Source organism: Panicum hallii, chromosome 3, assembly GCF_002211085.1.
Source record: "Panicum hallii strain FIL2 chromosome 3, PHallii_v3.1, whole genome shotgun sequence".
Taxonomy (NCBI): Eukaryota; Viridiplantae; Streptophyta; class Magnoliopsida; order Poales; family Poaceae; genus Panicum; species Panicum hallii.
In genome coordinates this window covers 13,471,275-13,489,478 of record NC_038044.1, presented here as the reverse complement: position 1 = coordinate 13,489,478, position 18,204 = coordinate 13,471,275, and the positions used below count along the sequence as shown (strand labels likewise).

The 18,204-nt window shown below is 45.9% G+C and overlaps 3 protein-coding genes across 4 annotated transcripts; all 3 read left to right on the top strand.

The window, feature by feature from the left end:
- The first annotated feature begins 610 nt into the window (after window positions 1-610).
- Window positions 611-6,206, top strand: LOC112887865 (putative leucine-rich repeat receptor-like protein kinase At2g19210). Its single transcript, XM_025954148.1, has 12 exons — window positions 611-692; window positions 790-1,342; window positions 1,486-1,982; window positions 2,838-2,976; window positions 3,697-3,768; window positions 3,863-3,934; window positions 4,191-4,354; window positions 4,437-4,708; window positions 4,787-4,913; window positions 5,058-5,126; window positions 5,210-5,402; window positions 5,510-6,206. Exons 1-12 carry the CDS (start codon window positions 611-613, stop codon window positions 5,997-5,999), a joined length of 2,730 nt encoding a protein of 909 aa, XP_025809933.1. The 3' UTR covers window positions 6,000-6,206.
- A 935-nt stretch (window positions 6,207-7,141) lies between these two features.
- On the top strand, window positions 7,142-10,970 carry LOC112887868 (mitochondrial-processing peptidase subunit alpha-like). Of its 2 annotated transcripts, XM_025954151.1 has the most exons (14): window positions 7,142-7,299; window positions 7,694-7,915; window positions 7,993-8,289; window positions 8,364-8,531; window positions 8,617-8,784; window positions 8,872-8,952; window positions 9,138-9,204; window positions 9,389-9,486; window positions 9,592-9,664; window positions 9,763-9,833; window positions 9,924-9,973; window positions 10,317-10,429; window positions 10,521-10,616; window positions 10,699-10,970. In XM_025954151.1, exons 1-13 carry the CDS (start codon window positions 7,261-7,263, stop codon window positions 10,571-10,573), a joined length of 1,500 nt encoding a protein of 499 aa, XP_025809936.1. In that variant the 5' UTR covers window positions 7,142-7,260; the 3' UTR covers window positions 10,574-10,616; window positions 10,699-10,970. The 2 variants fall into 2 exon arrangements, with proteins under 2 accessions (XP_025809936.1, XP_025809935.1); XM_025954150.1 differs by having other exon boundaries at window positions 10,521-10,970.
- A 1,845-nt stretch (window positions 10,971-12,815) lies between these two features.
- On the top strand, window positions 12,816-17,875 carry LOC112887867 (ATP-dependent 6-phosphofructokinase 6-like). Its single transcript, XM_025954149.1, has 14 exons — window positions 12,816-13,453; window positions 14,041-14,087; window positions 14,199-14,238; window positions 14,334-14,396; window positions 14,483-14,620; window positions 15,192-15,350; window positions 15,433-15,486; window positions 15,751-15,819; window positions 15,935-16,064; window positions 16,364-16,404; window positions 16,532-16,756; window positions 16,898-16,943; window positions 17,035-17,186; window positions 17,418-17,875. The coding sequence occupies exons 1-14, from the start codon at window positions 13,145-13,147 to the stop codon at window positions 17,637-17,639; spliced, it is 1,695 nt and encodes a 564-aa protein (XP_025809934.1). The 5' UTR covers window positions 12,816-13,144; the 3' UTR covers window positions 17,640-17,875.
- The last annotated feature ends 329 nt before the right edge of the window (window positions 17,876-18,204 follow it).

The window sequence follows — 18,204 nt, the reverse complement described above, 5'->3', positions numbered from 1 at the left end:
TAATTAATCTTGCGATTTTTAGACAGATCCTGTGAGGGAGACTTTGATCAATATCCATCCTTTTTTCTTTTCAGGAAGGACGGTGAATTCTTATTTTCCTGCAAAAAGAAAAAATATTATTGCCACTTGTAGCTTGGAAAGTTCAGAAAAGGTCATCACAACTCATAGGTCCGCTACCGGTGGATCCATTGCCACCTAACGAGTTACTTGCCGCTACACAATCGCGCTGACATGCACGCAGGTCCCATCTCCAAAGTCCATGCATGGCTAGCCTTAGTTTGACGAGGAATAAGTCTAATTAAGTAACCGTAAGGTATTAAGTTCATCTACTTAACCTCTCACTATATAAAACCAAGTCTTGAGCACGTGAATTGATTGTCCTCGTCAGAGAAAGAGAGTTGTTAGTCTTTTTCTTCTTGGCTATGTAGAAGAGGGTCTGCCTAGTCTAGCCAAGCTCCGGCATGATCGGTTTCCCCCATATAGGGTTAACGTTATGATGGTATAGTAGCAACTCGGACTCCCGACTTTCGTCTACAAGGACTCGCTGCTACATATGGATCCTCTGGGTGCTTGCATTATTGGGGCTATGAAGCAATCAAAGCCAAGAACAATGGCAGCGACTCGGTGGTTGCTGCTTATCTGCCTCGCCGCCGCCGGAGTACTCCAAGCTCGTGCACAGCCCGACAGCATCGGTATGCTCATCATCCCGACGGTTTCACAACATTTCGTACGACCCTACGCACCGTTCGTCCGTGCAAAGTTGAAGAGCAAGGTATTGTGCCGTTGCAGGTTTCATCAGCATAGACTGCGGCCTGCCGGGGACGGCGAGCTACGTGGACGACACCACCAAGCTGTCGTACGCCCCGGACGCCGCCTTCATTCACACTGGCTCCAACCACAACATCTCGGCCGAGTACCTGACGCCCAAGCTCGGCAAGCGCTACCACAACGTGCGCAGCTTCCCCGACGGCATCCGCAGCTGCTACACGCTCCGCTCCATCGTTGCGGGGCTCAAGTACCTCATCCGCGCCGCGTTCAAGTACGGCAACTACGACGGCCTCGGTCGGCCGCCCGTCTTCGACCTCTACGTCGGCGTCAACTTCTGGAGCAACGTGAACGTCTCGAGCCCAGACGGCGAGGAGGTCCTCGAGGCCATCGTCGTCGTGCCTGACGACTTCGTGCAGGTCTGCCTGGTGAACACCGGGTCCGGGACGCCGTTCATCTCCGCGCTGGAGCTGAGGCCGCTCAAGAGCTCGCTCTACCCGCACGCGAACGCGACGCAGGGGCTGCTCCTGTTCGACCGCCGCAACTTCGGTCCAAACGATGCTGCGGACATCGTCAGGTGAGCATTTGCATGCAAAAGATCCCCAGTCCACCGCCTATTTATTTCGAATTTTCAATCCAAGTACGTAGTAGGCTAATCAATCCGACAAACAAGGCACCAATAATTCTCTTGACATTGAGGACGATTGATCGATCGATTAGGTACCCTGACGATCCACACGACAGAGTATGGGTCCCTCTCGTCGACGCTACCACCAGCTGGAGCTCTGTATCGACGACGAGTACGGTCCAAAACTCCAACGATGCATCATACGAGGCGCCGTCCAAGGTGATGCAAACGGCGATTACGCCACGCAACGCCTCCGGGAACATCTCCTTCACGTGGAACTCCCAGCTGCGGCCCGATGACCCGACGCCGGGGTACGTCGCCGTTCTGTACTTCGCCGAGCTGCAGAGCCTCCCCAGCAACGCAGTGCGCCAGTTCTACATCAACCTCAACGGCGAGCTATGGTACCGGAGCTACTCGCCGCACTACCTCTTCGCCGACACCCTCCACAGCCTGAGCCCCATGCGGGACTACGCTCAGTACAATTTCTCCATCAACGCCACCACCAACTCGACGCTGCCGCCGATTATCAACGCCGTGGAAGTTTTCTCCGTCATCTCCACCACTAACGTTGGCACAGACTCCCAGGACGGTAGGTGCACGTAGACATATACAATATGCGAACATGAGCGTGCAGGTGAGCCATGCGCCTAAGGCCAATTCTAATGGGGAATTTATATTTCTTGATTTTTAATTAAGATTCAATTGGTTGTTGCAAACGGTGCCCACTTATAGTTTCATCTAGATGGAACCACTTCTCTTCTCCCTCCATTATTCTCCACAACCTCATCAAAATTGCTCATATATATATTATATATATAGCACCTTATTTAATGAAAAGAGTAAAATGCATCGTCAGTTCTTAAACTTACGAGTGTGTCACTTAGATCCATCAACACTGAAAGTGCGTTCCTGGGTCCATAAACTTTTTAAGCTATTCACCGTATGTCCATATATATCCACGTATGCACGTAACACTGACATGACACGCCGATTGTATGTTCCGGAGACTGGTAACGTAGATTATGATGAGAATAAATGCATTTTCCCTTAGCTTTCTTTTCCACATGCCATCTCCCTCCTGTGGTCTTCCTCTTGGCTAGCAGCTTGCTTGTCGATCTCGCCACTTGCTCGGATTTCTTGATGGCCCGAGCGGGGTTGGACCAGAGAGATTGAGAGAAGAGGGAGATAAATGAGACGAGAGACGTACAGTCAGTATGTTATGTCAACATTACATGCACACATGGATATGTATGGACCTGCGGTGTATAAGTTAACAAGTTTGTGGATCTAAAAATGCATTTTTAAAGTTGATGGACCTAATTGACACACCATCACAAGTTTAGAGACCGCCAGTGCATTTTACTCTAATGAAAAAGAAACCCCATTGGATTGGCCTAAACAAACAAAGTGTTAGTCTTAATAAAAACTTGGGTGCAATTAACAGTATATGCCATCACTGCAATTAAGGAGATGTATCGCGTGCAAAAGAATTGGATGGGTGACCCATGTGGTCCGAAGACTCTTAAGTGGGACGGACTGACTTGCAGCTACGCCATATCCAGTACTCCAAGAATCACTCGCGTGTAAGTACAAATCACTTCCACTTGTGATCATCAGGGTTCTAGACTCAAGACAAAAATAAACGGGAAAGCGATCATCGTGGTCCATCCTTTCTTTGATCGGTTTTGTTTTACAAAATAGCTGCTCACTGTGTTTTAATAAATACTATATTTTGGGCATAAGACAAACTCTGATCCGATCTTTATATCAAACTAGCAAATATGACCGTGCGTTGCTACGAGAAAATATATAAATATATTGGTTAGTATATAAAAATATATATATTATATATCATATGTATTTTATAATAATATAGTATGTGTCGGTCGAGTATTTTAGTCTTTTTCTATTTTACTCACCAAGCACTAATTTTAAATGGTTTCAGATCCTTAACTCAACATTGGATTTGGATTAGAACTCTGATTGACGGACCAATGAATCATTGCTTGCTTTAGTAATAGTAGAGATAGAGATTCATGAGATAATGGTCTACTTTTCAAGACAAATCTAATAGATCTTTTGATGTTTTCAAACTAAATATTTAGAAGATATTGATAGTCAAACTAAATATCTAAAAACCACTGATATTAAGAATTTCAAAACTCTGATCAGGTTTATCACGACGTCATGTATTTATGAATGAAGTAGTTAGTGTGTGTGTGTGTGTGTGTGTGTGTGTGTGTGTATTGTAAATTAAGTTTGGAAAATGCTATGGTTAAACCGAATTGTTGGATATTTTTCAGAAACATATCCTTCAGCGGTCTGGATGGCGATATATCATCTTCTTTTGCAAATCTCAAGGCCATCCAATATTTGTATGTCTTGAGTTCTTGATCTATTTCAATCTCGCAATGGATCTCTGTAAGATATAACATGTCATACATATAATGGTCCATATATATGTTGCAGGAATCTATCACACAACAATTTGACAGGCTCAGTTCCTGATACCCTCTCACAGTTACCTTCATTAACAGTTCTGTAAGTTGCTAACTTCCAAAAATATTGCTTGATTTTCACCTGCGCATCATGTTGATTCACATCAACAACATTTGGTTTCTTCAGAGATTTGACAGGGAACCAGCTCAGTGGATCAATTCCCCAAGGACTTCTCAAAAGAAGTCAAGATGGCTCCCTGAATCTAAGGTCATTCTTTGATTATCTGTCTTGGTTGAACAAATCATGAAACGATCGCTATGGTTAAATGTTAAAACCATTTTTATCAAATTATTTCTAGATATGGCAATAACCCAAACCTCTGCACCAACGCCGATTCATGTCATACCGTGAAAGAGAAGAGCAAGCTTGCCGTCTATATTGCTGTCCCAGTAGTTCTGGTTGTGGTGATAGGACTACTGGTAGCACTGCTCTTTTACTTCCTGATGAGCAGGAAACAGCAAGGTGACACGCATCATCTGTTTGTTACAGCAATTTTCCAGTCCCGAACACAAAACTGATGTTTGTTCTTCTATGTACATATCAGGACCAACGAAAAACACCGTGAAGCCTCAAAACGAGACGCCTGTAAGCCATGTTCCAACAGGTGGCACGTACGTGCAGAGCTCGCTGCAGCTCGCTGAGAACCGCCGGTACACGTACAAGGAACTCAAGATGATCACGAACAACTTCCAGCGCGTGCTCGGTCGAGGAGGGTTCGGAAAAGTCTACAATGGCTTCTTGGAGGATGGCACTCAGGTGGCAGTCAAGCTGCGTTCTGATTCTTCCAATCAGGGTGTCAAGGAGTTCCTCGCGGAGGTAGGATTTTGTCAGATGCGGTTTGTGTTCCCAAAAAGGTTTTTCGTGGACTTTAATTCGTCATAATTACTGATTCAGGCTCAGATATTGACACGGATTCATCACAAGAATCTGGTGTCTATCATTGGTTACTGCAAGGATGGAGAGTACATGGCCCTTGTCTATGAATACATGTCAGAAGGAACCCTTCAAGAGCACATTGCAGGTATGGCATATGCAAGTTGTTTCACGGTTCAAGTTAGCACGGCACACCGTAACATTTCATACTGCCAAGTTCAAGTGTTATTCAAACTACAGGATCAAAGCGCATCTGTTGACCTGAATTACTCGTTTCTGTCGATCCTGGCAGGAAATGGCCGCAACAGAAGATACTTAACTTGGAAGCAGAGGCTCAGAATCGCACTGGAATCAGCCCAAGGTACTCATTGTGAATTAAGTTGCAGCTCATTTCGTAATGGACTTTTGGTTTTTGATAGAAGCATGAGCATGATGTATGCGCAGGGCTGGAATATCTGCACAAGGGGTGCAACCCACCTCTCATTCATAGGGACGTGAAGGCAACCAACATCCTACTGGACACGAAACTGGAGGCTAAGATTGCCGATTTTGGCTTGTCCAAGACTTTCAATCGTGACAACGAAGCTCACATATCCACAAACACCCTTGTTGGCACTCCCGGATACGTTGATCCAGAGTACGCCAATCGGTCCTTCTTTTCTTTTTTTTGTCAAATGTCTCCCTTTTTTCCCTTTTTACCTCTAAACTCTAGTGATGAGCATTTCATGCAACCCAAACTTTCAGGTACCAAGCAACAATGCAGCCGACGACCAAAAGTGATGTTTATAGCTTCGGTGTCGTGCTACTCGAGCTTATCACGGGGCGGCAAGCTATCCTTTCCGACCCAGAGCCCACTAGTATCATCCACTGGGTGCGCCAACGCTTGGCGAGGGGCAATATTGAGGACGTCGTGGATGTGCGAATGCGCGGCGACTACGACATCAACGGTGTGTGGAAGGCTGCGGAGATCGCGCTCAAATCCACCATGCAGGTGTCGGCGCAGCGTCCTACGATGACCGATGTGGTGGGGCAGCTGCAGGAGTGCCTCCAGCTGGAGGAGGGCCGCACCGGCGGTGACGCAACCGGCAGCAGCCGCGACCCCAGCTCAGGTTACAACGCGTACGCCACTGACGGTCAGTCCGCCATTGACGTGAGCCAGAGCAGCAGTGCATTTGAGATGGAACACAACTTTGGGAGGGCACCGAGAATGGGCATAGGTCCTGCAGCACGGTAACGTTCTTGCGGTTTTCAATGGCGTCGTTTACAAAAGCAGCTCCGAATACAATGGTTCAGACTTTATAATTAGCGTGTGATGCTTTGCCCTAAATAAAGAAGTGTTCTTCCTTTTGTTTGCCACAAAACCTTGGAATCCATATACTGCTTTTGCCTGTTCTTCCCTTAGCAGAACACTCCATTTGTAATGTTAAAAAAGAAAGTATTATGAAATATTTGCATTACATGTTCTCAATAAAAAAAAAGTATGATCGCCTCGCTTCGTGTTGCTTGAATCTTAGAAGGGTATACAGATCATGTATGCATCATCATTCACGATGTGGCATCCTGGAAACCACAAAATGAAACATGTCACTGGGAGTGGCTTAGAGCAACATTGTCATTCTTTTTACCTTCTTCCATCGAGGAAATGAGATTTATGCTTTGCCTTTCCGGACAGTTGATCCAGATTCCAGAATAGCCAGCTGTGGAGGGGATCCAGATTTGTACAGGAATTGCTTAATTCTTTTAATTGCATGCTCGTCGACGAAATCAATCAACGCATCAAGCGCCAGCGCCTGCTGCAGAATCATGGTGTGCGATCTCGCCATTCAGTTAATTCTTCCTTGATTAAGCTACGAAGACAACAAGGATTTTTCTCTGCCTGCTGCAGTTGTTTGCCCTGTTTACATGACTAACAATGCTTAATCGATGTCCCGCTCAGATAATGCGTATGTGTGCCGTCAATACACAACGAATTCATGTAGGATTTTGTGCTTGGGGACATTGGGATGAACCCATCCACCATGAGTGCAGAATCATTGCGATGAGATAGGATTTGGATAGCGGTTTCCTAATGCAAAAACAGAAACAAAGACAAAACTGTCCTCAGCTCTGCCCTATAATGTGCAGAATGTGATCAAATAAGGGACTCCATGCACATGGACATCAGCTGTGTGAAAATGCTGCTGTAAATCGTAGCAGGGCCGTGAGTGAGAGTGGCACGTGGCACGCCCAAAAAACTGAGCGGCCTAGCAGAGCCCACAGATGCATCAGCGGCCTACCAAGGCCCATTACTCCATAACGGCCTAACAAGCCCACATATCGAGCGGCCCAGCGTGCGAGGCGGAGCCCCCTGGCCTTTTCTCTCCGCCGCAGTCGTTCTCCTCCGACCTCCATCCAGCTTTTCTGCAAGCGCGCGCCGCCCCTCACCGCCGGCTTCTGCCCCTCCGCCGCCGCCGCCGCCGCCCCCGCAGTTACAGAAGCTCGCCTCGCCGGAGACCATGTACCGCGCCGCGGGGAGCCACCTCCGCTCCCTCAAGGTTCGGCCCTCCCCTTCCCTGCTGCGGGCACATCTCGATTCACCCGGTAGGAGCCGATGAGCACCCTTAGATTAGATCCAATGGATCGCGCGGGTCCATATGGTCGTGTGGCGATGGGTTCGAAGTGGGGTTCTTTAGTCCTGTTTCCATGTAGGGACACAGATGAATGGAATTCCGATTCGTGATATTTTTTTTTCTTATTAGTTACGAATCTAATGTGGATGGAATTCGGCATGCAGCCATGGTGATTGTTAATTCTCATATTTATCTCGTTGCGTTAGATGAATCCCATCCATGTCACGTGCCCTTTGAATCGTGGTTCTCCCTTGCTTGATGTTGAAACAGTCTGTAACATGAAGACATATTCAATACCTGTATTGTTTTCAATTTTCAGCATCACAGTGCTACCAGGCTTGCTAGTACAAGTGTTGTAAAGCAGTCCCAAGGTGGTCTGTTCGGCTGGCTTCTTGGGGGAAAATCAAGCCAACTTCCTCCCCTTGATGTTCCACTACCAGGCATTACTATTCCCCCACCTCTACCAGACTTTGTAGAACCATCTAAGACAAAAATCACTACTCTTCCAAATGGCGTCAAGATTGCCTCGGAAACCTCACCGGTATTGCTCAGCGCTCACTAATGTTGCGATTCCTTTTTCCCCATGACAATCATGTTTTCTTGTGGACTTAATTTCAGAGCCCAGCAGTATCGGTGGGTCTGTACATTGACTGTGGTTCCATTTATGAAACACCTGCTTCATCTGGAGTGTCACATCTATTGGAGAGAATGGCCTTCAAGAGCACAGTAAATCGGAGTCACTTGCGGCTAGTTCGTGAGGTAGAAGCCATTGGAGGAAATGTCTCCGCATCGGCTTCCCGTGAGCAAATGAGCTATACCTATGATGCATTGAAGGCCTATACACCAGAAATGGTTGAAGTTCTCATTGACAGTGTGAGGAATCCAGCATTTCTCGAATGGGAGGTCAAAGAGCAGGTACTTGATCTACTAAAGTAAGCTTAAGCTTTTCTCCTTGCAATGTACTAATGTTGCGACATTCGTTTCTACAGCTCCAGAAGATAAAATCTGAAATAGCTGAAGTGTCTGCTAATCCTCAAGGTCTGCTTCTGGAGGCACTTCATTCAGCTGGATATTCTGGGGCACTTGCAAAACCTTTGATGGCTTCAGAATCTGCCGTAAACCAGTTGGATGTTAGCATCTTGGAGGAATTTGTAGATGTAAGATTCATGATTTACTTTCCAATTTAATATTCAGTCACAAAGGCATCTCTGTGACATTTTCGCTTGCCTCTGATAAATGTAGGAACACTACACTGCTCCCAGGATGGTTCTTGCAGCATCAGGAGTTGAGCATGATACTTTGGTTTCAGTTGTAGAACCACTTCTATCTGACCTTCCCAGTGTGAAATGTCTGGAAGAGCCAAAATCAGTGTATGTTGGAGGGGACTATCGTTGTCAAGCAGATTCTCCAGTAAGTTGTTGGCATTGCAGCATTATGCTTTAGGTGTTATGAATGATTTACTTCCATGTTGCTTAAAGTTAGATTTCATGGGAACAGAGCACACACATTGCACTTGCTTTTGAGGTGCCTGGTGGCTGGAATCAAGAGAAAACTGCAATGGTTGTGACAGTACTTCAGGTATGCCTGACAACTGTTGGAGTGATATAAATACTTATGGATACTAGAGGTTATTCCTGTTCGTATATAAGTTATTGCTTTTTATTGTTTTTTAATTAACTTTTTTTTATATGTTATCACATGTGCTAGATGCATATTTAAATCTAATGCCTCAAAGATAGGTTAATCAATTTGTTGATTTGCAGATGCTCATGGGAGGAGGAGGGTCCTTCTCTGCTGGTGGGCCTGGAAAGGGAATGCATTCTCGATTGTGTATGCCTCTTTTCAAATCATTATTTTCTTAGAGCTATAAAGCGAACCTTTGTGATGTACTCCCTTTCTCTTAAATATATGATGTTTAGGGCAATTTAAAATGAACTAATCATCTTGTCCTAAACATCATATATTTAAGAACAGAGGTAGTATCCTAACACGACCTTTGATCCTGTACCTACAGATCTCCGTATCTTGAGCAACTACCAACAGATCGAATCATTCTCTGCTTTCAACAGCGTCTATAACAATTCGGGTCTTTTTGGAATTTATGCAGTCACTGTAAGTGTCTCATGGCATAGTCTAAATTGTGTATGCCCTTGTATTCAAGCAATAAATGCAGTTGACTGATTTTTTTACAAAAAATATATTATTATCATTCAACAGAGCCCAGACTTTTCGTCAAAGGCTGTGGATTTGGCAGCAGGTGAACTCCTTGAGATTGCAACTCCTGGAAAAGGTTTCCTTCTTGTCTATCATCTCAAATTAGAATCTATTTCCACATTGGGTTGACCGTCATCAGTCACTTTCCTTTTTCCTGTCTTTTACCTCTTTTAGTTTCACAAGAACAGCTTGATCGTGCTAAAGAGGCAACCAAATCTGCCGTTCTGATGAACTTGGAATCAAGGGTACACTGTTCTTGCTCCTGATCAAACCCCAACGATATGACTTGTTTCCCTAAAGTGTTCTTTGCACTACATATTTTTCCCTTTATGCAGTCCATAGCATCTGAAGATATTGGAAGGCAGGTTCTGACTTACGGGGAAAGGTATGAGGAGTATTGCTATACTAGTACATAAATCAAGTCTATTTTCTGCTGTATTTATGTTCTGTGTCCTCACCAAAGTACTAGTAATCTAGTATAGCTGCATTAGATGATTTTTTATGATACTACTTCAGATATTTTTGGCTCCCCAACAAGTCCAAGCCGATTGAGGACATAGGAGTAGTTTCTTAGCATACTGTAATGCATGCAGTTGTGTGCATTTCTGAGCAAGCTAACATTTCTTCAGAGTCCAGAAGTGTAGGGCATTATTTTACAATGTAACTATACACATAGGCCAGTAGAGCTGTTACCATCTTCATTTGGTTTCATGTTTCTTAAATTGTAGGAAACCCATTGAATATTTCCTGAAAACTGTCGAAGAGATCACTTTGAATGACATTTCGTCAACTGCAAAGAAGATGATGTCTTCACCACTTACAATGGCATCATGGGGTGATGGTATGTTCGATTGTTCGGTATCTTGAAGTCAAGTCATGGTGTGCTACTATAAGTTATAGTATAGCGACTGACTGAAATGCTCTTATTGCAGTTATTCATGTTCCTAGCTACGAGTCTGTCAGCCGCAAGTTTCTCTCAAAGTGAGCACTGGGCAGTAGGCTTGCATGACCTGTTCCAACATTTGAAGGTGAAGCCTGCAGCAGCCCTCAGCTGGAATAACTTGCCAATGTTTAATGGATAGTTACTGAAATAGAATAATAATCATGCAGTTTCAAGTGCCCCTTCTCTGCACTCATACGCTCATCATGTTTTTGATGAAAATCTGCAAGTTCCTTCGCAGCTCTTTCCCGAGTATCCCTGCTGCACTAGGTTTGATATGGATAAATGAGCTTTCTGGCCAGAAAGACGTACCTATCATCCTGCCTTGGTTGGATTTATGGCGTACATCTTTTGCTATTTTGGCTGTAACATTTGCTATTGTTTATCATGTTTGTTGGTGTGAAACCACAATCCCTAACCATAGGATTATCTATTCACTGTATCTTTTCTGTGCGCGAAGATCAATGGCTAGCATGGGGTTTGGATGGAACCATTGGAGTGCAGGTTGATTTCTTGTGGACTTCAAGTTTGCATGGCCGCCCATTCAAAACAAGGGGATGATGGCCGTCCATTCGTATCGGTATTGGCACTCACCGAAAGCAAAACTGACATGCCTTGTTCCCATATTTCAAAGCTGTAAACAATTAGTACAAATTAACAATTACGCGGCCTGAAGAACAGCAGCGGAATAGCTCGGATGAAGTAGGAATTTTATCGTGCCCTGGGCTCACTGTTGTCACCCTGCATAGCTATGCTCCATCTCAAATGAGGTGTTCCTCAGGCCGGCGGCAGCATTGTAACCCGAGCTACGGTTGCCGGTGTAGAAGCTGGTCAGCCGTGGCCCTTGCATCGGGGTGCTGTGGATGTGCCCATGCCCCGTGGTGCCATTACTTCGATGCTGGCCGCGACGACACGCCGGTCCGGTGTACCGTGGGTGCGGTCGTACAGGGAGCAGAGCGAGAAACTCTACAGCGTTGGATCGACGTTGAGGATGAGGAGCTCGACGCGCTCTACACACTGAGAGTCGAGGCGCCTAAACCTGTCCCGACTCCTCTGCATCTGTGGGTGATAGCTAGTGGTAGATGCGTTTGCGACCTGAGTCTTCTTTCTACTCATTTATACGTTTCTTGATCTGGACCGTCGACGAGGGGAAGGCCACCGCGCCGGGCTTCCTCCGCCCTCAGGGCTAGCTGCTGTTGTTGACGAGGAGCAGCAGCTTCATCTTCATGCCTCCTGCAGCCTTGGTAGTGGTGGCCACGCTAGCCGAGTAGGTCAGCTCAGGCAGCTCTGTCCTGTCATGCAATGCAGGATGCTGCAAATCCCCGAGTATTAACATGCAGCAAGTGAGGCAGTGAGCCTGCGCCGAGCCTCCAAGCAGAGGCTGTTAAGTTTGCTGTTTGCTACGGACCGCGACGAAGAAAATACTGACGAGGCCTGGTCAAAGACAGATGGGCCGAGCTGAGAAGCCTGCATCATCGGCGTCAGGCCCACAACACACAAGTCCTGCCGGCTTCCGGTATAAGGTTGCGGGCCCGCATAAGCGTACCTTATTGCCTATCAAAATAATAACGAAAAATTCTATGCTTATTTTTTAACTTACGATGTCTATTAACACTGTGAAATTTTGGCTTTTAAAGAAACTCCACATATGCACGAAGAAACAAAAAGGACAAACCTCACTAATGAATAATTTGGACAAACCGTATACCAATTCCAACGTACTTAGTTTTGGCCCGACCAAATGACCAAAACAGACCAGACTTCCACACAGAACTGATGGGTGTTATCATCATCACGTCATTGTTCCGATTTCAAAATTACAGACGCCAGGCAAAATCGAAGCTGTGCTTCCAGTTCTCCACAATAAAGCATCGCCCGCGGGTACGAGCGCGTGCAATCCCGCTGCGCCCTTTTCCCGCGGCGCAAGGAATGACGCGATCGCGACGCGACGCCGGGAATTAACCCGCGCGCACCGTGGCGGCGGCGCGGCATACGGTTTGCCTGCCTGATCTCTCGTGTCATGTGGCTGGGACCGGCCGACCGCGTCACCGAACCTGAAACCAGAGACAGCGACCGCACGGCGTCGGGCGAGAGGCACCACGGGCATCTGATTTCGAGTTTCCGACGAGCTGCCATTCGCCGCCGCACCACAAGCCCAAACTCACCGGCAGAAAAAGCACACGATCCCACCGCGCACCCCAACACACACCGCACAGTGACAGCGGCACCGGTGCCGCGGCGCGCCGTCTGCTACGGACGCCGACCGCCCGGCCCAGCCGAGGCCATCGCCGCTCGCCGCATGGCCGCCGTCTCCCCGAAACCGCGACGCAGCTCCACGTAACCGCCCGCGCCAAACAGGTGGCGAAACCGCGCGCGCACGCACCTCTTCCGCTCAAAACCAGCGCCTGGCCTGGAGCTGGACGACTCCGCCGACCGGACCCCCGCCTCCCCCCTTTCCCCAGCGGCGCTCGGCTCATTTATTAAAACCACCGGAAGCGCGGCCGCCTCGTCCGCTTCTGGCGCAGCAGAGCAATCAAGCGAACTAGGAGCTAGCTAAACCTCGGAACCATCCCCCCGCGAGCGCGACACCCCCCAGGCCAAGGCCTCGCTCGCGCCATGGCGTCGCACATCATCCTGCCGCCGGAGGACGCCGACGAGAACCACCACCAGGAGGAGGAGGAGCGGGAGGAGCTGGGGCACGACGACGGGGAGCGCGCGCCACCGGAGCATCCGCCCAAGGCGGCGCTGCCGTTCTCGGCCACGTGCGTGCGGATCTCGCGCGACTCGTACCCGAACCTCCGCGCTCTGCGCAACGCCTCCTCCGTCAGCCTCGCCGACGCCGCCTACGTCAAGATCTCCGAGGGCGACTTCGGGTACGTGCTCGACGACGTGCCGCACCTCACCGACTACGTCCCCGACATCCCGGTGAGCGCCCATCACCGATCCGTCCCCACCTCCCGCCTCCCGCCTTCCTCTTCCCGCCCCGCCGCTGTAGGGATACGGTCGCGTTCCGGTCTGCTGATAGTATTTCTGATGTCGGCTTCTGGGCGGTGAGTTGCGGCTTTAGCCAAGTATGAACTGCGAAGTGATTTTGGTGGCGGGTAGCTGATTTTTTGGGTGATTTCTGTTATGGAGATTCCATTTTGGATATTCAGATGGTGTAGCAGTTAAGCTTACAAATAAACTGTATACATATACTGTCAAAGTTATGGGGATTATGTGGATTCATTGCCCACTTCGCTCGATTGGGGGCTTCACTGGGTGAGTGGAGGATATGCCAGCGTAGTAAGCAAGGTGTTACTGTAATTGGTTGGTTCATGCTCCCTGGGCCCTGCCAAAAGCAGTTACGTTCTTCTAGAGTTAATACAGATAATGGGAATTTATAGTAAATGGTCACCACTATACCAGTGATATTTGTCTATTTCAATTGAGGGGTGCTTACTTTGATTCACCTAAGAAGGTCAAACTGTGATTGTTGTTCTGATGGTTTGCTTTTTTGTTCTTGTTGGCAGACTTATCCTAATCCGTTACAAGACCATCCAGCCTATTCAACTGTCAAGTATGGCCTGTCTTGCCTATCCTAAATTGCTTCGCTGCTTTCAGTTGTTTTATTCAGTTCTGTGCATTGGTTGCTGTGCAATATGTTAAGATGAAACTTTGCTTATGCCAGGCAGTACTTCGTCAATGAAGATGATACTGTACCGCAAAAGGTAAAACAGGAGAAAAATAAAATTTGAGATTCTTTGCATTGGGATATTGTGGTTGACGGTGAATTTACTAGCAGTTACATCTTCTGTTGTTACAGGTGGTTGTTCAGAAGAACAGCCGGCGTGGTGTTCACTTCCGTCGTGCTGGGCCTCGTCAGAGGGTAGGGTACATTAATCACCTCCTAGTTATGGGAACACATCACTTGTTTCTAGGCTGACAGAAACCCTTGTACTTGAGCCTTTCTAGATTTATTTTGGCCCTGATGAAGTAAAAGCCTGCATTGTAACTTGTGGAGGCCTCTGCCCTGGGCTTAACACTGTTATCAGAGAATTGGTGTGTGGCTTGTCACACATGTACAATGTCAACAGCATCTTTGGAATACAGGTATGCATCCTTTTTTTTAATTGCCATATATCACGCAAATGAATTGTTAAATGAACTGTTAAACTCTAATCCTGCACCTCACACATGCTTTATCACAACCTGCCCCCTCCACTGTAGCTTCTGTTGTTAAATAAATGAATGGCCAGTTTATTTAATTATTATCACAGCCTATTATATCATGTTTTAGTGTGTTGTGTATAAAAATTTAGACTGTGTTTGAATGAATCATTTCCATTCCATGTAAGCCATTCATTTGGGCCGACAGACAGGAGGGACCCTGATATATCAATTAAGGCATCTAAAAAAGGCTTTAGTCTCCTTTTTTAAGTGAAGAAAGAAAGAAAAGTCGACTTTTAGACCAATGCTGATGTTTTAGTCAAATGTCCATTTGAAGTAAGGTATTGTATATGATAGCGACCAATATGTATGCTGACTGGTAGGTTTAATATGGTAACCCTCCCATATATAGTAGGATGTAGCAGGTCTAGGATAATCAGCTTTCATCATTCTATATTTAAAAATTTGATTATGGTTCAATTTCTACTGCCTTAACATGTTATATTAATTACAGAATGGATACAAAGGATTTTATTCTAGCAACTACCTTCCCCTGACACCAAAGAGTGTGAATGACATCCACAAAAGGGGTGGTACAGTTCTGGGGACATCACGAGGTGGTCATGATACAAAGAAGATTGTTGATAACATTCAAGATCGTGGGATTAATCAGGTAAACACGATTTTATTATTGTACCCATCGACATACCTCTTCTGATTGGAGGTTGACTGATATACTAGCACACTTTATCTAGGTGTATATCATCGGAGGAGATGGAACTCAGAAGGGAGCATACGAGATATTCAAGGTAATTATCACTCGGCATGTGGACTCATGTCGTGTATTCTTTTCCAGCATGATTATCGAAGATATGTTAATAAGCAGCCTCTACAAAATAGCATTGTAGTAATAGGTACAAAATAGAAGATAATGCTGATTTTGTTAACATATACTATAGAAACGGCATTGTCTACCTATATGCTTTGTACTGCAGGAAATAATGTGGAAATTAAACAGTGGTTTTACTTAAGATATTCTTTATCCTGATATGTTACTTACGAATTGTTGGCAGGAAATCCGAAAACGTGGCCTGAAAGTTTCTGTGGCTGGAGTCCCCAAGACAATAGATAATGACATTGCGGTAATATTTCGCGCAAGATATCTTTATTTTTTTTAATGCAAAAAGCCTTCACGACATAGCCTTTTAAAGTGACCACTTGTATGAGGTTGTGATATCCAAATCTTTTGATTCTTAGATTATCGACAAGTCCTTCGGTTTTGATACGGCTGTGGAAGAGGCCCAGCGTGCCATTGATTCAGCTCATGTGGAAGCTTGCAGTGCTGAGAATGGAATAGGCTTAGTAAAACTGATGGGGCGTTATAGTGGTTAGTTCTCTAACAGATTCCATACATATTGCTTCTATCTCTTTGCATAGTAATCTTAATGATATCTAGACACCTTAAGTTGTTGAAAGCATTTACCATGCTTGGAAAGAAAAGAACAAAAATCAATTATTATCGTATTCTTTAACCAGGCACTCTTAGTTCACACAGCACATTTGCATTTTGAATTCAGAGCGAAGAGCACTCTTCTTTCTTTTCAAGCATCAGGACTTCACTAACTTATCTGTTGTTTTCAATCATGTTCTGGTCATTGAATTCTGAGTCTTGCCCAACTGTTGCAGGGTTCATTGCGATGTATGCTACTCTTGCTAGTCGGGATGTGGTAAGTTGATGCCTTCTGTACCTGCAGGATGTTGTGTTCTGTTGTCCATTCTTTCTGGTTCTGGGTTCTTGGAGTGTCTTCATTTCAAACAGCGGTATAATTATTACCTCACTTCCAATTTCCATAGGACTGCTGTTTGATTCCAGAGTCTCCATTTTATATGGATGGAGAAGGCGGATTGCTTCAATATATAGAAAGGAGGCTGAAAGAGAACAAACACATGGTTATTGTTGTTGCTGAGGGAGCAGGGCAGGATCTTATTGCAAAAAGTATAGCCAAATCAGAACAACAGGATGCATCCGGAAATAAGCTGCTTCTTGATATTGGTCTTTGGTTGACTCACAAGATAAAGGTACATAGCCAAGATCTTTCCTACAGGACTCAAGTCAATTCTTTATCTTGTATTTCGTCTTCACTGTCTCAGAGATTATAATACTGCCATATGTTTTTCTTGAAAGTTTCAGTTGATAACCTATGTGTTAATTTCTTGTAGGAGTACTTCAAGAGCAAAAAAATGGAGATGACGATTAAATACATAGGTAGCCACTTAAATTAAATCATTTAGCTATGTATATGGTTGTAAAACAATCTATAGATCTGTTTTTAACAATATTCCATCTGAATTGGCAGATCCTACATACATGATCCGTGCCATTCCAAGCAATGCATCAGACAACGTGTACTGCACACTTCTGGCTCACAGCGCTATCCATGGTGCAATGGCAGGGTACAGCTTCACCGTTGGAATGGTCAACGGTAGACATACCTTTATACCTTTCTATGTGAGTAATAAAAAAACCATCATTCATTTACACAGGCACTACAATATTCTTATGCTAGTTGAAGGCATGTTTGTCAAAACATCTGCTGCATAGCTTTGTTAAACACTAAACCCTGCCTAGACTCAGCAAGAGCTTTGGGGTGCGCATTTGCAATTTGCAGACGAAATGAAGAGTTCCACTACATTTGCAATTTTACAACAGATAAGCACTGAACTTGTCTTTTGATGGCAGAGGGTGACATCCACAAGGAACAAGGTTAAGGTCACCGACAGGATGTGGGCGAGGCTGCTATCGTCGACTAACCAGCCAAGTTTCTTAAGTCAGAAGGACATCGATGAAGCGAGTGAGGCCGATAGGCATGCCAACAGGCCGCCACTGCCGATGGGCGCCAGCCATCGCGTGGCGAGCTCCTTCGAGCAGTCCGCGTCTACTTCTTCCAACGGAGAGATCTAAGTGATTGGCGGCGCACCGAGAATGTGTACATGAGCTGTTAAGCTTTGCCACGCTATCGATTTTGCTTTTGATGTGCACATGCCTTGGGTAGAAAAGGACGCATGGATACGATCCTGATACCCAGAGCAATAAAATGAACACTGGTGATCGATGAATCTGTACACGCACTATCTTGAATTCGCTGCATAATATTCAATGCAATGCCATCAGTTGATGATGGCTGCTCTTGACCTCCTGCAATGTTGTCCGCCAAAGCCAAATATATTGTCGCCATTGGCTACTATGGCCCATCTGATGGCAAGCTCTTTGCAGCCCAACGGACTAGACCTGCTGGGTTGCATGAAGAAATGGGTAATATAGGTGTGACCATGCCATCTCGACATTTCAATTTTCCCATCGTAAGAGCTTCTGTGCTGCCACTCAAGTACGCGCCCTGCCATGACATTCCGTAACGCGTTGCACGAACCCAAGTCTTGTGGTTTCTTGCGCAAATCATCCGGCCCACCAAAATAGCACTCACTGCCTGTGCCGGTACGATAAAGAGTGCAGCTTCGCCAGTCGCGTC